A 20,663-nucleotide genomic window follows, 5' to 3' on the forward strand; every position below is an offset into this window, starting at 1 on the left:
TTTCGTGCTATTCTTTCTTTCTTGATCTTTTCTTCATGGATTCAAAAGGAAAAGGTATAGTAATTTTGGTTTGCATGAATGATTCTTTTTCCTTTGACCTTTTTAATTTGAAAAAGAATGCTATCAATTACAATTGATGCTGTCTTACACAATGCTTGTTGGGTAAAAATAGCTAATTGAAAAATTGTTTAAAGTGGGTAACTGAAAAAGTATACATATATGCATATCTTCAATATTTTATTTTAATTTAAAATATACATATTTTCATTTTCCTTCAATCTTTTTTTTTAAAGGTTTATTTACTTGAAAGGCAGTTACAGAGAGAGAGAGAGAGAAACCTTTTATCCACTGGTTCACTTCTCAAATGGCTACAATAGCCTGGGCTGGTCTAAGCCAAAGCCAGGAGCCAGGAACTCCATCTGAATCTCCCACATGGGTGCAGGGGCCCAAGAACTTGTGCTGTCTTCCACTGCTTTCCCAGGCACTTTAGCAGGGAGCTAGGTTGGAAGTGGAGCAGCCGGGACTCAAATCAGTACCCAAATGGGATGTTTAACTCATTGTACTACAGTGCTGTCCCTTCTCCTTGACCTTTTTTTTTTTTTTTTTTTTTTTTTTTGATAGGTAGAGTTATAGACAGTGAGAGAGAGAGAGACAGAGAGAAAGGTCTTCCTTCCTTTGGTTCACTCCCCAAATGGCTGCTACGATCTGAAGCCAGGAGCCAGGTGCTTATCCTGGTCTCCCATGATGATGCAGGGGCCCAAGCACCTGGGCCATCCTCCACTGCCCTCCCGGGCCACAGCAGAGAGCTGGACTGGAAGAGGAGCAACCGGGACTAGTACCTGGTGCCCATATGGGATGCCGGTGCCACAGGCAGAGGATTAACCAAGTGAACCACGGCGCCGGCCCCTCTCCTTAATCTTTTGATGCAGTCCAGCATCAGAGTCCTTTTCTTTGAGCTTATATTTGTCAATTAGAAGTGTTCATCTTTTTTGACATGAGTCATGTAAATTTTGCAGTTTTAATTTTTTTAAATGAGATAAAAACTTTAGGCAGTTATCAAATCAGTTGATGAGTACAAAATTCTAGATTTTAACAAAATATTCCTTCGATCTTTTATCATTGTTTTTGTCAGTAGCTTATTTCCTGACAGTTTTGAAAGGCAACTTATCTTTACTATATTTTTCTAAGACACTTATTTGGTGTTCATAGAGACAACAGTTCTTTCTTTTCTACTGTGTCATCAGTTTATAATTCACTATTACAGGGGCATGAGCAGGTTTGGGAATGAATGCAGTTGATGGCCAGTTGGCACTGGGAAGTCAGTGTGCCCTAGTCAGTAGGCTTTATACAGGGAATGTGAACTTTAGTTCTGTCAGTTGGCTAGATGCAAGCTGGGTAAAAGTGCCTCTACTGTTTTATGATCATTAATGAAAAATAATTTTTTAATGATTTATTTATGGGGCCGACATTGTGACGTAGCAAGTTAAGCTGCTGCCTGCAAAGCCAGCATCCCTTATAGGTGCTGATTCAAGTCCTGGCCACACTGCTTCTGATCCAGCTCCCTGCTGTGGTCTGGAAAAGCAGTGGAAGATGGCCCAAGTACTTGGGCCTCTGCTAACCACATAGGAAACATGTTAGAAGCTCCTGGCTTTGGCCTGGCCCAGCCCTGGCCATTAGCCATTTCTGGAGTGAACCAAGGGATGGAAGATCTCCCTCTCTTCCCCTCTCCCCCTCTCCCTCTCTCCCTCTTCCCCTCTCCCACTCTCCCTCCCTCCCTCCCAAAAAATAAATCTTTTTTTCTTTTATTTTTTTAAAATATTTATTTATTTGAAAGGCAGAGTGACAGGAAGAGAGGGAAAGACAGAGATTTTCTATCTACTGATATACTCCCCAAATGCTTGCCACAGCTAGGACTGGGCCAGCCCAAGGCAAGAGCTGAAACTTCATCCAGGTCTCCCGCTTGGGTGGTGAGGGACAAGTACTTACACCATCATCTGCTGCTTTCCCAGGCACATTAGCAGGAAGCGGAATTGCAAGTTGAGTGGCTGGGACTTGGATTGGCACTTCGATATAGGATGCTGGCCTTGCAAGTAATAACTTAACTCACTGTGCCACCACACTGACCTCAACAAATGTTTTCTACAATTTCCTTTCTTCTCCTTTAGTCCTATAGACTACTTAGGATAAGAAAAAAGCAATATAAGGGTACTTTGAAATGTCATTGGAAAAATGGAATTAAAACAGAAGTTCATTTTGGTTCAAAAATTTTTGAAATTCATGCATAAATTTTTTATAATGTGTATTTTCCATGAATATTTTGAAGACTCCTGTGTGCGTGGATTTCAGCATTTTTTTCTTTTAGGATTTATTTATTTATTTGAAAGTCAGAGTTACACGGAGAGAGAAAGAGAGATAGAGAGAGAGAAAGCGAGGTCTTCCATCCGCTTGTTCACTCCCCAATTGGCCACAATAGCGGGAGCTGCACTGATCCGAAGCCAGGAGCCAGGAGCTTCCTCCAGGTCTTCCCATGTGAGTGCAAGGGTCCAAGGACTTGGGCCACCTTCTACTGCTTTCCCAGGCCGTAGCAGAGAGCCGGATCAGAAGTGGAGCAGCCAGGACTTGAACCGGTGCCCATATGGGATGCCGGCAGTGCAGGCTGCAGTTTTACTCGCTATGCCACAGCACCGGCCCCCTCCATAAAATTTTGAAGTACCCCTCTGATTAAATACCAGCAGATTAGAGTTCTAGATATATAATTAAATTTAATCCCTCTTAGGATGGAGATATTTCATTCTTTGACAGTCTCTGGGAAGTGATTAAAACAAACTAGAGGTGAGAAAAATAGAAGATTGGGTTAATTTTGGCATGTGAGAAGAGCAGAAATTCTTGAACTATATTCACATTCAAATTTTAGGGCTAAAATTGTAGACTTTATACATTATTTATGGTTTTTCTTTTTTGAAAGGACTTATTTATTTATTTGGAAGACAGAGCAATAAAGGGAGGGGGGAGAGAAGGAAAACAGGAGAGTGGGAGAAGAGAGTGTATAGTATGCATTTCCCTCTGCAAATGACCATAACAGCCAGGGCCGGGCCAGGCCAAAGCCAGGAGCCAGGAGCTCCACGTCTGGGTCTCCCCTGTGGGTGGCAGGGATCCACACACTTGGGCTGTCTTCTGCTGCTTTCCCAGGTGCATTGGCAGGGTACATTGAGTAGAAGCAGAGCTCAGGATATGCTGAGGAAATCTACCATAAACATTGTATTTTGAAAGATATGTTAGTAAAAGAAATAGATAAAATTCATTACATTGTCAAAAAATATACTTTTTGTGATTTCTGGGCTTCAAATTCCTGTAACTGATAAGCTGTATTATTGTCATTAATGACAGTTTTCATGGATTTGTACTACCTGATAGGTTTTTAATTTTTCATAGGAATTTTGTTATTTCGGCTCCGAGTCGACTTTGTGAAGTTTATAGGGGAAGTGATCATTCCATTTCATATTTCTTGCCCAGGGTCACTGCTTTATAAGGGCATACTACAATTGTGTTTTCAGATAGAGTTTAAAATTCCAACCAAATGTAATTTTAAGTGACTTTGTAAATGAAGCTACATGTACTGTTAATTTAATATCTTTTCCCCAGTATGAGAAAAAGAGACTTCAGAGAGTTGGGGGACAATAGAATTTTTCCTTTTAAATTAATGAGATCAAGAGCATCCTGGACAGAGCTCTGATTTTCATCTTACTTGCTTTTTCTGTTTGGATCCTTTTGTTCTTTCCATGGAGCTACAGAATTTAAGTACTTTGAAAAAGTTTTATGTTTATTTCAGCCAAGTACCTCTTCCGAGAATTGCCTGGAATTAGCTGTTCAGTAGTTTGTTTAGTTATTGTTGTAGAGAAATTTCTCCAGTAAGACTCTGCTGTGTTCTTTCCACAAGATTCTTCCTTTTCTGAATTGAGTCGAAATGATGTAATAGCAAGTTTGTTAATGTAATGCCATAAAGATAGAATGTAGAATGACACAGTGAGAGTTGAAAAAAATATCTTTGTGGAGCCTAAGTAGATTACATTTTATGTACTGCCCATTGCCTGTCTCACCATCAATTGCTGCATGTACATGAATGTTATCTACAAATTAGTTTGTGATAGGGTCCCTAACAATGTTTCAGGGACATTGAATTGGCTGTCTGTGTGTATTATCTTGCTCCACTAATCTGTTCCTCTTAGTAACACAATGATGTAATCTGCGGTTTCTGTTTTATAGGTATAGGTAGGGAGGTTAAGAGGAATTAAATAACATTCCTGAAATTACCCAGATGTATAGTTATAGGGCCTTTAACACTCTAGGAGTAGGGATGGGATTAAAGTCCAGGTATCTGGATTGACAGCCATGCTGCCTTATGAAGGGACATTATAAAGGTAACAAGGGGCTGGTGCTGTGGTGTGGCTCAGCCTCTGCTTGTGGTGCCAGAATTGTGTCCCAGCTGCTTCTCTTCTGATCCAGCTCTCTGCTATGGCCTGGAAAAGCAGTGGAAGATGGTCCAAGTCCTTGGGCTCCTGCACCCACATGGGAGACCCAGAAGAAGCTCCTGGCTTCTGGCTTTGGATTAGCCCAGCTCTGGCCGTTGCGGCCATTTGGGGAGTGAGCCAGCGGATGGAAGATCTTTCTCTCTCTGCCTTTCCCTCTCTGTAACATTGCCTCTCAAATAAATAAATAAATATAATCTTTAACAAAAAACAATAAATGCTTTCTAATAAAAAAGGTAACAAATACATTGTAAAAATTAAAAAAAAAATGGAGAATGTCTTCATTAATACAGACCTGTGAGATAATAAACTTAATACATATTTCAGGAATGACTAGATTTCATTATGTGGGAACTACAGGAAAGCACAGTCATGTTTAGATTTTTTTTTTTGAAGATTTATTTATTTACTTGAAAGACAGAGTTACACAGAGAGAGAAGGAGAGGCAGAGAGAGAGAAAGAGGTCTTTCACCTGATGGTTCACTCCCCAATTGGCTGCAGTGGCCGGAGCTGCACCGATCCCAAGCCAGGAGCCAGGAGATTCTTCTGGGTTTCCCAGGGCCCAAGGATTTGAGCCATCTTCTGATGCTTTCCCAGGCTGTAGCAGAGAGCTGGATCGGAAGTGGAGCAGTCGGGGACTCAAAATGGTGCCCATATGGGATGCCAGCACTGAAGGCGGAGGCTTTACCCACTATGCCACAATGCCAGCCTCGATTTTTTTTTTTTTAAGATTTTATGCATTTGAAAGGGTTAAAGAGAGAGAGAAAGAGAGAGAGGTCTTCCATTTGTTGGTTCACTTCCTAGATGGCCGCAACAACCAGGGCTGAGCTAGGCTCAAGCCAGGAGCTTCATCCAGGTCTCCCCCATGAGTGGCAGTGGCCTATGCACTTGGGCCATCTGCTGCTGCTTTTTTCCAGCCATTGACAAGGAGCTGGATCAGAAGTGGAGCAAACGGGACTTGAACCAGCACCCATATTGGATGCTGACATTGCAGGCAGCAGCTTTACCCACTATGCCACAGTGCTAGCCCCCATGTTAGGATTTTTGGTTTAGCAGTTAGATACATCCCTTCCCTTCCCTTCTCTCATTTCTTCTATTTCCGCTGTTTGCTATGTCCTCTTTCTTAATGGTTCCTTTATTTTGTTTTATGCTACTTCTCAGTTCTGCTCTCGTACTTTCCCTACCTTAGAAGAGTACTTAAATTGTCAAAGTCAGAACTTAGCTGCATCAGAAAGCAATAGTGAGTGTGTAGGTGTGGGCAGGTCAGGACTCTGGGAAGTGTGGCTCTCAAAGCTGGGACCACAAAGGATCTCAGCCATGTGCTCTTGACAGCTTCTCCTGTGCCTGGAAATCTCACACAAGCCTCTTTCTTTGTCCTTGTGCCTTCAGTTCATCTACTGCCTAGGCACTGAGCTAGCCTAGTGGTGCATGTAGAACTCTATTACCCAACCATTGTCATTATGACGGTATGCTGTCCAAGGTATGTGGATAATCCACTGACCCAGTGAGGCAGCCCTGACCAAAGCTAGCAAGTATTATTTTAGGTAGGGAATTTCAACAAAACAAAAGTCAGGAAAATTATAAAACAAAGGGAAGTTTTAATTTGGGTTAAATTGAGGGAAGGAGGAAAATTTACAAGGAAGCCAGTCTAGATGTATGGGGAAACATTGTTAATTGTGTATTTTTTAGATATGAATGAAGATAATGACTTTTAAACTACATCATACCTTGTGTGTTTATGAATTTAATCTTTTTAAATGTTCACCTGGAAAGGCTAAAATCTAAAATGACTTCTAAATACTGAGTATTTGCTGTGTGCTGGTTAGGGGCGGCCATTAATTATTTTAGACCTCCCTCTTGGGGAGGTGGGCCTGCTATTTGAGCTGGTTTAGGAACATGGTGTTCACTTTGGGTGGGCAAAATAAATCATACACTAGACCTGAGAATCAATGTTTTCAGGCTGTTGCTGAAAACTAGCTTTGCTCATAGAAGGAAGATTTCCAAATGTGAAAGCTGCTGAGAGGAGTGTAAGATGCCTCCTGAGTGCAAGGGACCAAGCTACGCTGCGAGTGTTAATTCACTCGCGCTCTTATATCCTGGTCTAAAGGGGAGTGCAGACATAGCTGAAAACTAGCACGTCAGTGGGTGAGGAAGGCACAAACAAGTGTGAAGTGAGTTTAAGGAACTTCAGGTTGGAAGTACCCTTTTTCCACCCTAAACAGTTAAATATCATAGGTGTGCTTTCTTAAATTTAAAATCTGTTATTTTTAAGTGGATTCAATAATGAACTCTGTACAAAATAAGCATTACCAGGAGAAGCCCTGGAGGAATGTTTTAATCATTAGGTAATACAATTTAAAAAAAGTTTGAGTGTCTCTGGAAAATCAGAGGTGATTAAGGCAAGATCCTTACCTTTAAAGAACTTAATCTAGTAGAGATTTGAATTATTTGCTTTTAGCATATATAAGTTATGTTTGGAATAATAAACCTTTGCTTTATGGATAATAGAAATGTAAAGTTTAGCCAAATTCCAAGTTAACACATTTTAATTTTTGAAGTTTTAAAACTACCCATATTATAAAAGAAGTACATACTTATTGAAAATAGCCAGAAACACAATTATACCTTGAGGGCATAGAAAGACACTTGGTTTGTTCAAGGCGATTCCTTATGGATTTTTTTACTTAAATTATGCTTCCTTATGGATCATGGTTTTTTGTTGTTGTTGTTGTTGTTGCTGTTGTTGTTCATCCATCCTTCCTCCCTTCCTCCTCCCCCCATTTTCTTTCTTTTTGGTATTCTTAGTTTATACTTCAATGCCAAGCTTCTAATAGATGCTCAATAAATATGTCTGAAACTGAATGTAGCTTCATCATCTGCTGCTTTGGACTCTTTCCACCTCCCAAGCCTGTGAAAGTTTGCCTATACTCTGTATATTTACTTACCGTCTTCCATTTCTTCACTTGTCTTTGTGAATCGCTTTCTTCAGATCAAAATCAAGCTTTGCGACTCTGTCTGGGTAGCACCAGTGTTGGAGGTCAGTATGGAGCCATCTCTGCCCTCAGTATTAACAATGACTGCTCAAGACTTCTTTGTGGCTTTGCTAAAGGACAGGTAAGATATGAATTTTCTTCTACTTGCAACAGTGTTATAACAATATCAGTTTTAAAAAATTAATGTCTGGGGCTTGCACTCTGATGTAGCAGGTAATGCCACTGCCTGCAGTGCCAACATCCCATATGGGCACCGGTTCGAATCCTGGCTGCTCCACTTCTGAATCTGCTATGGGCTGAGAAAACAGTAGAGGATGGCCTAAGTCTTTGGGCCCCTGCACCTTTGTGGGAGACTGGGAGGAAGCTCTTAGCTCCTGGCTTCAGATAGGCGCAGCTCAGGCCATTGTGGTCATCTGGGGAGTGAACCTGGGGATGGAAGACCTTTCTCTCTCTCTCTCTGCCTCTCTCTCTCTCTAACTCTGCCTTTCAAATAAATAAACAAATATTTTAAAAAATTAAAATTAATGTCTTAGATCAGTATTTAGGAGACCAATATATATATGTTATAAAGTGATAGATCTGTAGATCTACCCTGAGATTGTTCAGTCTGCCTTTTATTGTGGTCAGATATTTTAATGGTTGTTATTGATTGAGCCAGAGTCTAGAATTTATTTTATATCCTAACTCATGTATCTATTTGAGTAAAGAGCTTTTATAAATCAACCAGAGTGCTATATAAATATACATCTTTACAGCATTATAAATAATTGTGGCTGCTTTTTTGAAATTTTTTTTTTTTTTTTTTTTTTTTTTTTTTTTTTTTTTTTTTTTTTTAGTTTGAGAGGCAGAGATTAAGAGAGAAAAAGAGTGAGCTCTTATCCACTAGTTCACTCCCCGAATGCCAGAAATAGCCCACCTGGGACTGAAGCCAGGGGCTATGATCTTAGTCCCAATCTTTCAAGTGGGTGGCAAGCATCCAACTACCTGAGCCATCACCAGCGCCTTCCAGGGTCTGCATTAGCGGGAAGCTGGAGTCAGGAGCTGGAGCCTGGTATTGAACCCAGGCACTCCAAAATGTCATGTGGGCATCCTAAATGGTGTCTTAACTGTTAGGACAAATGCCATGCACCCCTCCCCCACTTTCTTTTTTGGTGGCTGTTTTTTAAATATCCTGTACTCTGCTTTCTGTATTCTTATTACTGTGTTCCTGGATAACTGTTTTGGCATTCTTTCTTTCCACTTCTGATACTGGTGATAGGTTCTGGTGTTTCCCATCTTCTGATTTATACATCACTAGCTGGTTTGGCCGTAAGCCTTTCCTATGACTTTACCAATGCTAAACAGATTGGCTTATTAGAGAAATTTCATTTACCACTGAGTATAAGAACAGCATTGAAAATCCAAAGGGAAAAGTAGGTGGGGCAGGATGAGGGGTAGATGAAGATAAAGGCTCCATGCTTTAATGGGTCTGCAACCTTGAGGTATGTTTTAACTTTATAGTTCTTTGCCTGCGATGTTTATAGACGAGGACTAGATTATTGCAGCCAGAAGGCAGGATACTTAAGTCCAAAAAGAGCAATAAATTTGTTTTTAAAGCACTTAGTTGTCTTATAGATCACCATGTGGGATTTGGCCAGTGGAAAACTCCTAAGATCAATAACAGATGCTCATCCTCCAGGAACAGCTATATTGCATATCAAGGTAATAGCTCTGTTTTCTTTTTCTAATAATTTTTATGATTATACCTTCGTGTCCTTTTTAAGGTAAATTTCTCCATATTGATAATTAGAAGTTCAAAAAGTATATTTAACATGAAGCTGAACACTTTGTATAAATAGAATTATTCACTGTGAACTATGTTTTATTTGACTAACCCAACAAGTTGTTTTCTTTATATATTCAGCTTCAAGTTGTATTGAGGTCTAATAGATACAGCAGATTGATGTGATCTTAGACTAGGGGTTGGCAGCAAAGACAAGCAGCACCCTGCTGAGAACTCAGGTGGGACTTAAAAGGTCTTTTACCTTTCTGAATCTGCCAAAGTTTTATTGCTCTGTCAGTCTTTGTTGAAAGTTGCCTGCAGTTCAAGGCAGCAATTGTCAGAGAACTGGGGTTTGGACTATGTTTAGAAATGAATCTGTTGGTTTATTTTCTTTCAGGCCTCAAAAGGGGAAGCATTAAGATCTTAGTCTTGGTTTCTCCTTCCAGGCCTGAAAAAAATAAACTGACTTAGGTAACAGATTTCATTTATAAATACAATGTGAATCTTGATTCTTGCATGCTGGCAAGCCTACATTCAGAAGCATAAAAGATAAAGACTATAACTAGAGAAGTCTAAAATCAGATCTTCTAGATTTTAATCATGTACACATTTTGTTGCTTAGCTGTGCAGAGCTCTCTTATCCATACATATGCTTTTTAAAGTCTGCAAGCATCTGGAGTTTATATGTCTGCATCTAGGTTAGTTACAAAAATGTCCTTTGTGACAAAGGAACATTGAAGAAGCATTTAGTTACAATGAAAACAAGCAAGACAAGGAAAAGGAGGGAGAATTTTTCCTCTTTTAGAATATTATGGTAATGTACTTGACCTCTTTTTCATATGACATCTGCCAACTTCTGATATGTTACAATTGTTGGTGTATGTGTCTTACTTACCTCTTTTAATAGGTTAATATCTTCGAAGGCAGATGCTGTTTGTCATCTATTTTTGTGTTTTACCTCTAGTAGCTGCTCAATAAGTGTTTGATTGAGGAAATAAGTAGTTAAAGCTGTCAAAAAGGGCCAGTCCTGTTTTAGAAAGCAACTTCCTAAAATTCCAGGGAGAAACAATAAGAAACAGAAGAGAAAAAGGCAGAAAAGAGAAGAATTCTGAGATTAAAAGCACACTAGTAGGAGCCGTTGTGTTGCTTGCGAATGGTGATGAAAGTGTGTGTGCAGGTGCTGACGTGAGAGAAAGAGATACATGTGACTGAATACTTCTGAAGCCTTGGATTGACAGTGGCCACTTGACTTCAGCGCTCTCACTCATTGTTCTCTAAACTTAATAGTGCGTTCTGTCAATAACAGTTTGGGCTTGCATGCTGTGTGTGTGTGTGTGTGTGTAATTATAGGAATGTGCTTCACTACTTTTAAAGTACATTTTAAAGTGTATACACAAGAAGTAGAAAATTAAACAGAATATTAATTCTATTATTTTTCCTACACTCCAGTGAACCATCTCCTGCACACCCCTAGGGCATATGCTTGCCACTTTGGCAACTGTTCATCTAGGATTTGAGAGCAAAGATGTACAGCTTCTGTGCTGTGTTGCTATGCCTGTGTTTGGGGTTGAGGAAGAATTTTACAGTGGTCCCCTTGACCTCAGCCATCCCTGACCCAGAACATTGAGGCTTCCCATTCAGCATGGGTCACCAACCTTTGAATTTAGTCACTGTAAATGATGAAAGTTAAGTTATCTCATTCTGTGTCCTGTAACTTTTAAAATAACGTTTAGCTATTTACTTTTTATTGATTAGAAAGTCAGAAAAATCTTTGAAAATGCCTACTCCCCCAGATGCCCACAACAGCAAAAGCTGTACCAGGCTGAATCCAGGAGCCAAGACTTCTATCCAGGTCTCCTATGTGGGTGGCAGAAGCCAGGTACTTGAGCCATCACCTGCTGCCTCCCAGAGTATACATTTGTAGGAAGCTGGAACTGGCAGCAGAACTGGGACGCAAACACAGACACTCTGATATAGGATGTGAGTGTCCTAAGTAACATATAAACTGCTGTGCCACACCCCTGCTCCAGTGTCCTGGGACATTTGTCATACCCCACATGACCCTAAGACTGTTTGTTATTGAGAATATGATTTTATTTATTATTCTGAGTGTTCCAGGTTAGGTAATAATAATTGAAATTTACTCTGTGGAAGGTCAAGGAAGTGGCATATTTAGGAAGACTTACATAAAAAGTTAAAATGTTTTGGTTGTATTCAGACAAGTTTATTTCCCAGAGATAGCCAGTATGTTTTACTCTGTCTTTGTTCTTGAAAACCAGGAAACTACAACTGTATCTAGAGGCTCCTGTTCATCTAATAGCAAGTTAGAAAGCCTTGGTGTAAGACCCAAGTAGAGAGCTTCAGGGTCTTTTCAATCATAGTTTTTAGTTTTCTTTTATCCTGATGAAAGGCAGTTTTGCTTGAAAGCCACAGTATTTTAAAGATATTAAGTGATTTCTATTCTAAATAAGGGTATACATTTTTATGTTTTGCATGATGAGCTGAATCTAGTTTAAGTTATTTCAAATGCCATTATATGTGCTTAGTGTGGATTTTCAAAATTTAATAATTTTCCTTTATCTTCCTAACACTACACTGGTTGCTTAAAAATCTACAAGAAAATAAATTCTGTCTCTGTTTAGTTTACAGATGATCCAACTCTTGCCATTTGCAACGACAGTGGAGGCTCTGTTTTTGAACTGACATTTAAGTAAGAGACTCTTGGGACATTTGTTGACAAATAAAAAGACTACATCTGGCTTAGTGATTTGAAATTGAACATGAAGAATTCTGGAAAGCCCACATGATTGAAAATAGATAATGGCTGTGTATTATATTATAATTACCTGAGGAGACTTATTGGACCTGAGTTCCAGGCCTGATCTTCTAAAATTTTCTCCTAATAGGTCTGAGTTGGGAATCCCGAGGGACTCCTGTGTGCTGTCAGGCTTAGGAGTCACTTTCTGGAGTCACTAATTCTGGTCTAGGTTCCAGACCAGTTGATTATAACCATAATAACCAGGTGTGAAGATGTTTTTAATAACCTTTGTTTACTCCTTAAGTAGGTGTAAACACTGTGTAGATACATGGAAGAACATTTATGAAGGTGAGGTTTAAAAAACATGTAGAAGATAATATTCAGCATATATTATGTTTCCATAAATTCTTCAAAGTTAGCAACCATCTTTGTTTCTTGTATTTCTCATAGCTTCTAACAATGCTGAACACAAGGCAATTGCTGAAAAACTGCTGTTTGTTTATTCAGCTAATGTTTAATGAGCATCTTCCACATATAGGCATTTATTTAGATACCAGAATCACAGCTATGAACCAGGCAAGGTTTCTGCTGCAGTAGAACTTACATTTTAATTGGGATGAGAGTAGGGAGACAGATTATAAAACAACATGTAAATGAAGTAACCTCAGATAGGTATGAGTGCTGTGTACCAAATTAACAGGTCAGTGTGCTGGAGTGCACTTGAGGATAATTTAGAAAGATCTTTCTCCGAAAGTAACATTTGAAAAAAGACCTGAATAATGAGCCATTCAACACATGCCAAGATCTGGAGGAAGTGTTCTAGGCAGAGAACATTCGACCACAAAGGCTTTGGAGGTGGGCACCAGCTTGGCTGGCTGATGAATGGAAAGCAGGCGGCTGTGGCAGAAGTGTGACTTTGTCAGGAATGACAGGAGTGGAAGAAGAATAAAATCAGGAGCTAGATCAGATAGGGCCTTTGGAGACATGGAGAAAGCATTCAGGTTCTATTTTTCACACAGTGGCAAACCGGTGGAGTGTTTTTAGCTGAAGAGTGACAGATCTGCCTGTATGGAAGAAGATTGTACCATTATCATGTGGAGTTTGAATTGTTAGGGGAAATGAGTAGGAGTCAGGAGGCTATTGTCACGTGCAAACTAGAGATAGCAGTGCTGTATGCATTGGTAAATTGATTCTGAACTTTTTGGTTACATTTTCAGAAGAGTGATGGGAGTGAGAACATGTGAATCTAGATGTCTGTTCAGTGGTTCCAAGGGTGAGGTTTGCTGTATTGAGCCTCTGCACTCTAAGCCTGAATTGAAGGATCATCCCATCACCCAGTTTTCATTATTGGCCATGGCATCCTTAACAAAGGTAGGTGTATTTTGAAAATGAAACTCATAACCTTTAGATGCTTTGAACACCAAACGATAGAAAATGATAAGGTAAATATTGAAAAACTGTTTTTCTCCTAAAGATACTGGTCATTGGATTGAAACCCTCCTTGAAAGTGTGGATGACTTTTCCCTATGGACGGGTAAGTAAGCCTCTTTCTGTTACTGACAAAAATAAGGGATGTGTCAGAAAGTTGAGGGAAGTGCCTTGGAAGGGGTGAATCCTGAGAGATGATCAGAAAATGAGGTAGCATGGAAGTCAGTGCTCCAAGGATCCCTGTTTGAATTCACTGTGAGATGACCAGAGAGCATTACCTGGTGACTAGAGCAATGTCCTGGGGATCAGGAGAGCTGATACTTTTTTACTTTCATCTCTTTGTTTTTCTCTCATTAGTAGTACATAGCTGGCTTTAAGAAAAAATGCATTTGAAAAACAGAGACACACACAAAGACATTTTTCATTTGCTGTTTCACTCCCCAAATGCCTGCAACAGCCACAGCTGAGCCAGGCTGAAGCCAGGAGCTTGGAACTTGGTCCGAGTCTCCCACATGAGTGGCAGGGACCCTATAACATGTGCCATCATCTGCTGCCTCCAAGGGTGTGCTGGGTCCAGGAAGCTGGATTGCGCGTGGAGCCAGGACTTGAAGCCAGGGACTCTGATATGGGATGTGTGTGTCCCAAGTGATGTCTTCACCATTGTGCCAAATGCTTGCCCCTGGCTTTTGTTTTTAACCTCAGCTTGACAGTCTCTGTGGTAGTACTTATGGTCACACTCGATTGCATGCATGGACTTTCTTAGCCTCCTCTTCTGCCCTTTTGAGTGCAGTGAAATGCACTTAGTGGATTTGAAGCTGAATTGATATATTTTTAGCAGCCCCAATTTTCAATGTTTGAAAAATGTTTTTGTGTGACTGCTGAGCTGAAGCAGGATTTTGTCACTCTCTGCTGCTTTGATGCTGAACTACTGATAATGTTCACCCACATAATTCCCTTTCTCTTTTTTTTTTTTTTTTTTTTTTTGACAGGCAGAGTGGACAGTGAGAGAGAGAGACAGAGAGAAAGATCTTCCTTTTTGCCGTTAGTTCACCCTCCAGTGGCCGCCGCGGCCGGTGCACTGCAGCCAGCGCACCGCGCTGATCCGATGGCAGAAGCCAGGTGCTTCTCCTGGTCTCCCATGGGGTGCAGGGCCCAAGGACTTGGGCCATCCTCCACTGCACTCCCTGGCCACAGCAGAGAGCTGGCCTGGAAGAGGGGCAACTGGGACAGAATCCGGCGCCCCAACCTGGACTAGAACCCGGTGTGCCGGCGCCACAAGGCGGAGGATTAGCCTATTGAGCCGCGGCACCGGCCTCATAATGTCCTTTCTAATTACTGCTGCATAGGATTTCCTTGGCTTCTGCCTCTGATATTTTACTTTTTTTTTTTTTTAAAGATTTTATTTATGTTTATTTGAGAGGTAGAGTTAGAGACAGTGAGAGGGAGAGACAGAGAGAAAGATCTTCCTTCTGGGGCCTGCGCTGTGACACAGCAGGTCAACAACCTGGCCTGAAGCACCAGCATCCCAAATGGGTGCCGGTTCTAGTCCCGGCTGCTCCACTTCCAATCAAGCTCTCTGCTATGGCCTGGGAAAGCAGTAGAAGATGGCCCAAGTCCTTGGGCCTCTGCACCCATGTGGAAGACACGAAAGAAACTCCTGGCTCCTGGCCTCGGATAGGTGCAGCTCCAGCCATTGTGGCCAATTGGAGAGTGAACCACCGGATGGAAGACCTCTCTTTCTCTATCTGCCTCTCCTCTCTCGGTGTAACTCTGACTTTCAAGTAAATAAATAAATCTTTTTTTTTTTTTTTTTTTTGACAGGCAGAGTGGACAGTGAGAGAGAGAGGCCATTGGAGGGTGCCGTTGGTTCACCCTCCAATGGCCGCCGCTGCCGGTGTGCTGCGGCCGGCGCACCACGCTGATCTGAAGCCAGGAGCCAGGTGCTTCTCCTGGTCTCCCATGCGGGTGCAGGGCCCAACCACTTGGGCCATCCTCCACTGCACTCCCGGGCCACAGCAGAGAGCTGGCCTAGAAGAGGGGCAACTGGGACAGAATCCGGCGCCCCAGCCGGGACTAGAACCCACTGTGCTGGCGCTACAGGTGGAGGATTAGCCTAGTGAGCCGCGGCGCCAGCCCAATAAATAAATCTTAAAAATAAAAAATAAGATCTTCCTTCTGTTGGTTCGCTCCCCAAATGGCCGCAATGGCCAGAGCTGCGCCGATCTGAAGCCAGGAGCCAGGTGCTTCTTCCTGTTCTCCCTTGCGGGTGCAGGGGCCCAAGGACTTGGGCTATCTTCTACTGCTTTCCCAGGCCATAGCAGAGAGCAGGATGGGGAGTGGAGCAGCCGGGACTAGAACTGGTGCCCATATGGGATGCTGGCACTGCAGGTGGCAGCTTTACCTACTACACCACAGCACCTGCCCATGATACTTTACTTTGAGGTTTAAATTTCCCAGAACTTGTTGTTTACACCACAGTCTCCCTTTGCCTACTTAGTTGTTTTTACGAAGTTCTGATCTTCCATTGTATCTGTGAGGAGAGATGTGGCTGGGATGAGGAGGAGGGGGATGGTGCAGAACTCTGGCTACTGCTGAAAGCAGCCCCTCCCCCCTATGGAAATCATGCTTGCCTTCTTGTTGGTGCCCATAGAAAATTAGCTCTGTCCTTTCAGATGGCAAGGCTGGCTTAGGTTGCCATTAGCATCTCTTAGGCTTATCATGGGGTATGTGTTTGATTCCTTGTATATGTTTTTATTGGTATTTTTCTCTAACATTTTATTATGAACATTTAAAGATAGAGAAAAGAATTTTACATCGATCATTTGTAAACCTACTATCTAAATTGTACCATTAGCATTTAATTATACTTCCTTTATTATATAGATACCTATCTATCCACCTCTCTATTTACTTATCAAACTATTTTAATTTTTATATATTTCTAAATAAATTGCAGAAACAGGTACCCTTTTCTGTAAATATTCAGTATGCATATCATTAGCTAGAGTTTGATGTTTGTTTCAGTTTTTCCTTTGATATTTGCTTCAGTTTTTCCTTTGTATAAAATTTATACCCAGTAGGGCTGGTGCTGAGGTATAGCAAGTAAAGCCGCTGCCTGCAGTGCCTGCATCCCATATGGGTGCCAATTTGAGTCCCGGCTGCTCCACTTCCCATCCAGCTCTCTGCTATGGCCTGGGAAAGTAGTAGAGGATGGCACAAGTGCTTGGGCCCCTGTACCCATGTGGGAGACCTGGAAAACTCCTGGTTCCTGGCTTTAGATTGGCCTAGCTCTGGCTATTGCTGCCAAATGGGGAGTGAACCAACGGATGGAGGACTTCTCTCTCTCTCTCTCTGCCTCTGCTTCTGCCTCTCTGTGACTCTGCCTTTCAAATAAATACGTCTTAAAAAAACACTTTTTTTCATACAATGAAATGCACAAATCTCAATTGTACATTTGCTGCACTTTAACAAATGCATATACTTTGTATTCCACACACTGATCAAGACATAGAACATTACCATCAACTCAGAAAGTTCTTCCTGTATCATTGGAATTTTTCTGAGAAACTGGATAAAGATTTACCAAGAACACCAGTCAGATGCTGGTTTTAACAAGACTTTTTTTTTTTGTCCTTTCTTTTGTTAACTTTGATGCCTTTTCCTCCTTCTCTTTACTTAGATGGATCCTTCCAGTGTTCCACTGCTGGCCTGGCACTTTGTAGCTGTGCATAATTATGTGAATCCCATGCTTGCCTTCTGCAGAGGAGATGTTGTTCATTTTCTGTTGGTGAGTCAGAGTAGGATGCCAGTTCTGTTACAAGATCTTTTCATCCTAAATTTTATTTCCTAATTCACTAGTAATTTAATATTATGTCAAAGATATATCTATCCTACTATCATACGTTTTTGGAGAGACCTATTTTTTATGTAAATCTTTAATGGTTAACAAGGAAAAAAAACTGCTCACTCTCTGCTCCATAGCCTTTCATGGTTTATTTTTCAGTTCTGTCTTCTTTGACTGACAGATAATTAGTAGTTTATCCATATGTACAAACGTGAATGTGAATATATCTGTACTGATGGTCTACCTATCTACATATATATTCTCTACATTGTGATAGGCCCAAGAAACAGTTGAAAGTATAAAATATAATTCATTCTTAATATTGTTTAAAAGGCAAAAACACCGGTATATTCATTACTAGTAGGGAGAACAGTTTAAAGAGTGAACTGTGTGTTGAGAATCAAAAGTTAACATAAATGCAGACTACACAGAGATTACTATAGACAAGAGAGGCCATGTAAGGTTTGACAAAGGATATATGGAAAATATTGCACGAGGTGAAGGTAAGCATCCTGGGGGAAACGAGGTGAAGTCACAGAGTTGAGAACATGCTTGTGTGGTCTCTTCTGGGTGTGCTGGTGGTGAAGCAAGTGCACCACTGTCCACCTCGTTTCTCTAGCCAGAAGGCAGAGTTACTCTTCTCCCTTCATATGTGCTCCATCACCAAGTCCTGTTGACTCTTGCCTCCACAGTCCCTTTCTCTCCTTCTGTCTCTTCTATTGCTGCTTCCCTAGTATAAATCACATACATTTCTAGCCTCCAGGCTGTACGAGCTTCCTAACTATTCTCTCTAGCATCAGACCTTTTCCATATGCTGTCACTTCTGCCTGAAAAGCTCTGTGCTGTCTTCCACTTTATCCTAGCTCATGACTAACATTGCCTTCCTCTACTTCCTGAACTTAGTTATGCTTCCTGCTACATATACCTGTAAGACCTTCTCCTTTGACAACATTCAGACATCTTTAAAATACTTGTATAATGTTTCTCTTCATCACTCGACTAAAAACTCTGTTAAGTCTCGGGATCAGCTGTACTGTCATATTTCCAGCCACTAGGAAAGTGCATATATGTATTAGATGCTTAATAAATGTTAATAGAATTAACCATGGGGAGAACCCTATAATGAAAAATAAATTGAATATCTGGAGTAGATCTAGATTAGGATTAGGGGTTGGCAAACAATGGCCCATGGGCCAAATTGGTCAGCCACCTGTTTTGTAAATAAAGTTTTATTGGAATAAAGTCATGCTCATTTGTATGTTATTTATGGTTGCTCTCTCATTATAGTGGTAGAGTTGAGTAGGTATGACAGACTGTATTGTATGGTCTGCAGAATAAAACATTTACTGTGTGTACCTATATTAGTCAGTTTTCCATCACTATCATGAAATGCCTAAAGCTGAACACTTTCATAAAGAAAAGAGGTTTATTTAGCTCATGATTTTGGAGGCTCAAGAGTGTGGGACCAGCCAGCACCACAGCTCACTAGGCTAATCCTCTGCCTGCAGCGCCGGCACACCGGGTTCTAGTCCTGGTCGGGGTGCCGGATTCTGTCCCGGTTACTCCTCTTCCAGGCCAGCTCTCTGCTGTGGCCCGGGAGTGCAGTAGAGGATGGCCCAAGTGCTTGAGCCCTAAACCCGCATGGGAGACCAGAAGCACCTGGCTGTGGGCTTCGGATCAGTGCGGTGCACCGGCTGCAGCAGCCATTGGAGGGTGAACCAACGGAAAAGGAAGACCTTTCTCTCTATCTCTCTCTCTCACTGTCCACTCTGCCTGTCCAAAAAAAAAAAAAAAAAAAAAAAAGAGTGTGGGACCAACATCTACTGAGCTCTGGTGAAAGCCTCCATGGCTGCATCCTACCGTGGATAGCCTTATGGCAGGAAAGGATGGTGTTGCAAGACAGGAAGCCTGAGAGTTGGGAGATGGCAATTTTGTGACCTCCTACAAAGCCCCACCTCCTAAAGGTCCCATCACTTCTTAACATTGTCCAGTTTGGAACCATGCTTCCAATACATGAACTTTGGGGGACACAGTTAAGCCATATCTGAACCATAACGGGTCTTTTTATAGAAAAAATTTGCCAACCTCCAATCTAGATGATATAATGATGGGCCTAGATTGGCAATAGGTAAGTAACATAGGTTCATAGATAATTAAAGTGATAAAGATGTGATTAAAATGGTATTTTAGGAAAATCATTCTAGAAGCAGCAAAAAGAATAGATTATAGAAGGTAGGAGGGAAATTAGAGGTTTTTCTGTTGCAGTAAAACGATGTGAAGTGTTTAAACAAAGACAGTTGGTTGCAATGAGAGGAAAGGCATGATGTTTTGAGGGAAAGACAACACTTCTCACATCTATGGACTGATGTGAATGAAAAAATACGTCTCTGACTTTGCATTTTATTTTATTTTTAAAGATATATTTACTGAAAGGCAGAGTTAGAATGAGAGGGAGGGAGAGTGGGAAACAGAGAAAGATTGAGAGAGATCCATCTTCCATCCAATGGTTTATTGTCCAAATGACTACTACAGCTGGGGCTAGGCCAAGCTGAAGCCAGGAGTCAGAAACTCTATCCGAGTGTCCCACGTGGGTGGAAATGTTCGAAGCAATTGGCCCTTCTTCTGCTACTTTCTCTCAGGCAGATTATCAGGGAGCTGGTTCGGAAATGGAACAGCCAGGACTGGAACTGGTACTCATATGAATGCCAGTGTCACAGGCAGTGGCTTAACCCACTTCTGTGCCACAATGCCGGCCCCTGAATTTGCATTTTAGAATTAAGATATATTTGAAGGGAGATTGTTTGGGGAGGAAAATTATGAGGGAAGAGTTGGCAACGTTGAGTTGGAAGTGAAGGTAGGACTCTCAAGTATTGTACCCAGGTCTGGAATGCAAATGGAATCCAGGGTAAAGAAGGTGGTTGAAGCTCTGAAATCAAAAGCCAGGGCATCTATAACCTTGGCAGACACTCATGCAGAGGAGAGGACAAAGAAAAGGAAATAGGAAAAGAGGTCATGTAAAGGCACATAGAGGTAGGAGGGGACACAGGACAGAATGGGAGAAGACAAAGGAAAGCCAGGTAGATCGAGAAATCTTCCATCCCCTGATTCACTCTCCAAATGGCCACAACAGCCCGGACTAGGGCAGGTTGAAGTCAGGAGCTGGAAGCTTCATCTGGGAATTCGATGTGGGTGCAGGGGCCCAAGCACTTGGGCCATCCTCTACTGCTTTCCCAGGCACGTTAGCAGGGAGCTGGATCTGAAATGGAGCAGCCAGGACTTTAACCAGTGCTCATAAGGGATGTTGGCGCGTCAAATGGTGGCTTAACCTGTTGTGCCACATCGCTGGCTCTTA

General features: G+C 41.5%; 1 protein-coding gene across 4 annotated transcripts in view; it reads left to right on the plus strand.

The window, feature by feature from the left end:
- VPS8 (VPS8 subunit of CORVET complex) overlaps window positions 1-20,663 on the plus strand; it is a 274,119-nt gene that overhangs the window by 35,811 nt on the left and 217,645 nt on the right. For all 4 annotated transcript variants that reach the window (XM_008266588.5, XM_089332060.1, XM_089332059.1 and 1 more), the window contains 6 exons: window positions 7,516-7,640; window positions 9,134-9,220; window positions 11,924-11,991; window positions 13,257-13,410; window positions 13,514-13,573; window positions 17,147-17,254. In XM_008266588.5, coding sequence (XP_008264810.1) covers window positions 7,516-7,640; window positions 9,134-9,220; window positions 11,924-11,991; window positions 13,257-13,410; window positions 13,514-13,573; window positions 17,147-17,254 — 602 coding nt within the window. The remainder of the gene's footprint in view (window positions 1-7,515; window positions 7,641-9,133; window positions 9,221-11,923; window positions 11,992-13,256; window positions 13,411-13,513; window positions 13,574-17,146; window positions 17,255-20,663) is intronic.

This window comes from Oryctolagus cuniculus, chromosome 4 (assembly GCF_051225735.1).
Source record: "Oryctolagus cuniculus isolate XC-2025 breed Fujian yellow rabbit chromosome 4, ASM5122573v1, whole genome shotgun sequence".
NCBI classification, from domain to species: Eukaryota; Metazoa; Chordata; class Mammalia; order Lagomorpha; family Leporidae; genus Oryctolagus; species Oryctolagus cuniculus.